At 41.1% G+C, this 5,654-nt stretch overlaps 1 protein-coding gene across 1 annotated transcript; it reads right to left on the bottom strand.

Annotated features, from left to right (window-relative positions):
* Positions 1-84: 84 nt before the first annotated feature.
* Positions 85-1,906, bottom strand: ndufb2 (NADH:ubiquinone oxidoreductase subunit B2). The gene is made up of 4 exons (XM_049019772.1): positions 1,698-1,906; positions 709-853; positions 437-512; positions 85-185 (listed from the first exon to the last, which is right to left on the bottom strand). The coding sequence occupies exons 1-3, from the start codon at positions 1,781-1,783 to the stop codon at positions 438-440; spliced, it is 306 nt and encodes a 101-aa protein (XP_048875729.1). The 5' UTR covers positions 1,784-1,906; the 3' UTR covers positions 85-185; position 437.
* Positions 1,907-5,654: the final 3,748 nt, after the last annotated feature.

Here is a 5,654-nt window from a genome sequence, read left to right as displayed (position 1 = left end):
TCTTGTTGTGTTCATTGCATTCTGAGAGCTATAGGCTCAACATCTGATCTGCTTTACCCAAGAAAAGCAAAGGAGCTTGCAGAATGGGATGAATCCACATGTCTTTATTAGTCTATTTACAATACTGACTGATGAACGACTGCACCAGTTAGTCCAGCAGGAATCCAGCACATGAAAGGATGATCCTAGCAGCAGAAAATGAATAGTCTCAGAGTGAAGCACATCTTATGATGCATACAAGTTGCTACAAACATACAATCACTAGTTGAACGTTAATTTGAAACTCTCAACTACAGAAGTTAAACAGCTTAAAATGTCAACTTTAAATGAAAAGTCAGACAAAAAAGTTATGTGACTGCCACAAGAATTAAAGCCCAGTAGAGAAACTTTTCCTAGTTATATGCACTCCTTAGAATGGGGGCGTGGGGAGTTATACCTCATTCCTCATCATCTGCAGGTATCCCAAGTTCTTCATTTGTCCACTGAGAGGCATCAGGCCATGGAAAGTGACCCTGAGGAGAGAGGAAAACAATTTCCATTTTACAGGACAGTCTAACTGTGTGGTCAACAAAAGCTCAGTGTACAGAGAGTATAGTGACATCAGGAGTGGCAAGCTGACCGCCAGGAAACTAAAGTAGGCAGCCGAAAGACATGTCGTCTAAAATGGGCCCATTCTGGGACTTGGCAGTTAACATCCTCCCAGCTTACCAGCACTGCATCTGGATCATGCCAGCAGTGCCACAGAATCCAGAACCACATGGCACCACTGAGTAGTTCTGCTTGGAATTGCTGGTTTCTAGTGAGCTGAGGGGCTTGCCGGTACTGGGCCTCTATGTGAGGTTCACCACCTGCTCTGTAAATGCACACAAAAGTCAAGCTTCGGAAAGAACAGCCTGCTAACCAACAGCCTGCATGCCTACATGCCACACACTTGAGGATATACAAAACATACGTAATACCAGTAGATAACAGTAATAATATATAAGGGTTATCATCACACTGTAGCTTACATGAATATTTTACAGTAGCAGTTCTGTTTACATACCCTACACTAAACCAGATTTTCCCAATCACCACATAGCCATTTCATATATTAGGTCATTTCTCTTCCACATCACACAACTAGACTAATTATGGGATATAGTATTAGTTGAAGGTTACATTGTCTAACTAGGGAAGAGACGAAACATCAAGATCGGCTGGGAGCGAAAGGAGAAGACTAGGAACCACTGACAAGAAATTGAAATTTTGCAATTGCTTGGTTACAAATTACGGTTTATCCCAATTCATTTAACTCGGTATTACTATTATTGTTCGACAATTAGTAGCAATGGGGTTACGAGCGCCTGATCCTGTCCATCACACTCCCTACTGCCCTCACTAAAAATCCAGATCCAGAAACAAATCGAGACGGAACATTTTTCTATAAGAATAATGCCTTTCTTTCACTGACACAGATCACCTCAATGTCACACAGTAACACTGTTAAACTGAGAGCAACGGTGGTCTGCAAACAAGCTACGTAGCAAAATTCTCCAGGATTAAAATCATATAAATTATAAAACCCACAGAACTATACGAGACAGCAAAATAATAAACACAACAAACCAGAAAAAAACAGTGCCTATTAAAAAAACATTCTGTCGATGTGGCTATTCAAACTAGCTACCCCCTACAACACAAACGTGCTTACCTACCTTCGCACGACAATTCTCTGAGGTCCACGATTAACAAGTCGTGTCCCTTCTCTGAAGACAGATAAAACTCTTCCAAGAGAAGACATCTTATACTATTTTCTTCGTCCGTCCCTGTCCTTTCCTTTTTTCACAACCTTGAAAACATCTATTTTATTCAAAATGTCACCTTCTTCTTCCGACTGTGTGTGCACATGTCAACAACAGGCTCTGTGATTGGCCCAGCTTCTTCTTCATGTTATTTACCCGTCCATAAGGTTTAGTATGTAGGGTAATATGGCATGCCGCCATCTACTGGGTGGGAATGTAAAGCACCATTTCGCTCCTAATGCTAATAAAAAGAGTGTATTACTGCTCCCTCCGTGGGACTGGCACCCCATCCAGGGTTTTCCCTCGTTTTCTGCATTATACTGCATGGAATATGTTCCAGTAGCCCCACTCCGAGCACCCCGTTCTGTGTAAGCCGTTGGAAGATAGGCGCATAAATGTTTATATCATCGTAAATAATTTATACATGACGTAAGATGCGTGAGCTTTCAGTTGGATCCCGGGAACCAAGGGTGACTCCGTTTTTAAAGGAGGACTTACGTAACTAAAATGTAACCGATTTGAACCCTGGTTCAAAACCATATAACGAATTTCACTAGCTGACAAGTGCTTGTAAGATGGATGGATGGATGGATGGCGTTTTACGAACCACGAAAAAATATACTTGTGATGAAATAACTTCTTCGTATTTAAGTATTTTGGCAGTTTTCCACAAGTTGTATTTTCCTCCTTCAATCATAAAAACTATTCGTCTTAAATTATTTTTATTGATTGAGAGAAAAGTATTTCCCCTATATAATACGTATTAGGTGAGTATATCCGTCAGATGCAGGTTGTGTTTGTCTGTCCACTGGAGGGAGACAATGATCTTTGTTGAATTCAAAGTCCCACTGAAGAGTAAATACGTGGAAAACAGACCAGGAACATGCCAAAGCAGAAGATAGTGTTTATTTCTGTAGTAGGTTTATACAGTTGTGTTTCTTGTTGAAAATGGTAATGTCTTCTTTGATAGCTAGCTTCCAAAATGAGACTTGTTATTCTGCTGCAGCGATGTAAATATACGAGGGACAGACACCTATCCTTCGAGCTTATAATTTTGACAGTCCAGAAGCAATTTCATTATGCAAAAAAAAAAATCACACATAGAGTCATGTTCAGTAATATAATGCAACTATCACTTTATTAGTGTTACAAACATAAAAGCATGAACTGATTTCAGTGCAAATTATGTGACCGCAAAATAAAAACGGAACACGTGGACGAGACAATTATCAATGCTGTTTCCAATGAGGTTACAAAACTAAAATGTACCCCCACCATGTCTAAGTTAGCTGGAGGTGTTAATCTGACAAGCAGTTATACTGATAATGTTGCTAATCTTCAGCATAACCCCCCCCACTCCCCACAAAGAAATGGTGAAATCATCATGTGTGATATTGACTCTATCTGGAGGGAAATGTATTATCCTGCATAAGTAACGGCTGCATTAAGCATGTGCGACTGAAAATGTACATAGGATGGTTATTAAAACCAGCGTTCAAAAATACTTGGTGTAAATATTTCCGCCTGTACATTTACAAAAGAAATGTATGCAAATTACAGGTGAAATGTCAATGCAAGCGTGTAAAACCACAGATGTTAAACACTGAAGAATTAACAGCTGTACATTTAAAACCGAAAAACACATAATACTGGGGGAGGGGTAATTATTTTGCAGAACGGTGTCACTCACATCAGGTAGGCAATAAAACTCTTTCTGTGACTATTGTAAACTTAAAATGTTTCCACAATAAAATGATCGAGACTTAAGAAGTCTGTATCCCTGGCCATACAAAGGACCTAGTCAGGCTATATTATTTGCAGAGGCTGTTTGGGTTGTACATAAACTGTAGCAGTCACACACCATTTCATTTTTAATGAGTGGCTTGTAAAATCCCAACATAGGATTACTGTATTCATACATGACATTGCATCATTCCTTCTCATAGAGATTTTGAAGATGAGAGCAACTGTAATGTTGTAATTACATTATTTTAATGATCATTCTGCTTTGTAATCAAACTACTTTGCAGTAACAATTTATTAAGGACAGGAAAAATATGGGTTTGCAGCTGCTCAAACAGGGAGTTTGTCTGTGGAACTCTTCACATCTCCTGGCTATACCGGAAATGGTAGCAACTGCAACAAGAGTACTGGCTTAACTGGACATACAGTAAGGTACATGGAGGGGTGGGGTGGGGGGGTTGTACAGCCTCCTTCACCGATACCCCAGAAACCCTTTCTGCAAAAAGTACCCACAACGAAGGGAAAGAAGCAAACGAGAATTTTCCTAAATCCGAGAACATTAAGACTCGGAGAACAGAGCATAAAATAGCCAGAACAATTCGGTACTTTAAGAAGCGGTTAGACTGAATTATTGGTGGTAGTGAGCAGATATGTCAACGCACATCAGCATACGACACAGACCTGACATCGCCAACCTGGTGCTCAATTGCCAATGAACGATTACCACATTTCACACAATTTTGTTTCTGTTCTCATTACAGCAGTGGTACCATAGGGACCCAGGGAAAAAGTTGATCTCAGAGAGAATAACAGATCTGCCACAGAGGTTATTCCCACAAGCAGAGTATTGGACCAGACTGGTGAATAACAGCAAAAGGGGAAAATGCAGGGTGTATCTGATTAGTCTTGCTGTTTATCGGGACAAAAAGACCAGGTAAGCCTAACACTCACATATTCAAATCCAATGAAAGTGTGACATATGTACTAGACTGTCTAAAGCATGGGAAATTCCAAACACACTGGACAAAAAAAAAATATCTACAGTTTCTGGACGGGGCAAGCCGTTACAGCTACACTACATCTCCTGGCTTCACCACAGGCAAGTGCAGCTCCCAGCTAAATTAAACCTTTCAACGGCGCGCAGCATTTAGGTCTAAATTTGGTGCGTGGAAGAAAACGGCACAAAGCAACGACGACTTACTGTTAACTGTTTAACGTAACAGTTGGCAATCCAGAGCATTTCATGTAAGTGTTGCACTTAAAATCGAGATAATTAAGCAGTTATTAGTTACAATGTTAATGTACGGTCTGTAAGGGATTAACCGGAGATTTTTTCCCCCAAAAATTACCACTATTGCGGCATCATTTTCTAGATTGGTCAGCGATCATTCCACTCCGATGTGAGAGAAAATTAAGTTTCAAAAATAAGCCTGTGATACGTAACTGCAAAAGACCCGAGCATGTGGGAAAAAAGCAGCGGGGTCTTGGGAAGCTTCCCCGCAAAAGAAACCGGGCACGTCTGCGTCAGCGGCGCAAAGGCACCGACTCGCCATTTACTCGTCGAGCCGTGGAAGCCCAGGCGCTGGACGACAACATGGCGGACACTGACAGCATTCAAGCCCGTGACATTTAACATGCTTACTTATACCCAGACATCGATGAGTCACACAACGGTTATCATTTCCTTAACGTCGAAATGAAATCCCACATCATTAAACTTTCGCTCTGTTGGCATTTTGCTCATATCCACCTAGCCAGCGTAATATTCCGAACTGTAAAATAACCGAAAACTAGAAATATAGACTCTTTTATACGAAATTCGTACGGACTCCGCCCTCGAAAATATGAGGGGGGAAAAAAACAGGGGGTGGAAACAATTGCTCGCAGAACTTAAAGGGACTTTTGTCTTCGCCGAAACACCAAAACAGGAAGTATCCTTTCCTCTCTATCCCTCACGGGAGCGCGCAGTCCCACCCCAGCGCGCGCACTCCAGCCTCGGGACCTTTCTTCGGCGCCATCTTAACCTCATACTCACTGCGACTAAATCAAGTATCACTTCACCTTTTCCATACAAAGTCACTTAAAATTAACATACAACTCTAGTGTCGTTAAAAATGCCCAAATTCT

This window comes from Brienomyrus brachyistius, chromosome 1, assembly GCF_023856365.1.
Source record: "Brienomyrus brachyistius isolate T26 chromosome 1, BBRACH_0.4, whole genome shotgun sequence".
Lineage (NCBI taxonomy): Eukaryota > Metazoa > Chordata > Actinopteri > Osteoglossiformes > Mormyridae > Brienomyrus > Brienomyrus brachyistius.
Note: the sequence above shows the minus strand (reverse complement) of the source record. Positions and strands in the feature narration are given on the sequence as shown.

Excerpts from the sequence above, each read along its gene's own strand:
- ndufb2 (XM_049019772.1), bottom strand. The coding sequence starts at position 1,783 with ATGTCTTCTCTTGGAAGAGTTTTATCTGTCTTCAGAGAAGGGACACGA. Across the intron at positions 854-1,697 it reads CAGAGAATTGTCGTGCGAAG|AGCAGGTGGTGAACCTCACA; the intron begins GTAGGTAAGCAC and ends GTGCATTTACAG. Across the intron at positions 513-708 it reads ATGATCCAGATGCAGTGCTG|GGTCACTTTCCATGGCCTGA; the intron begins GTAAGCTGGGAG and ends CTCTCTCCTCAG.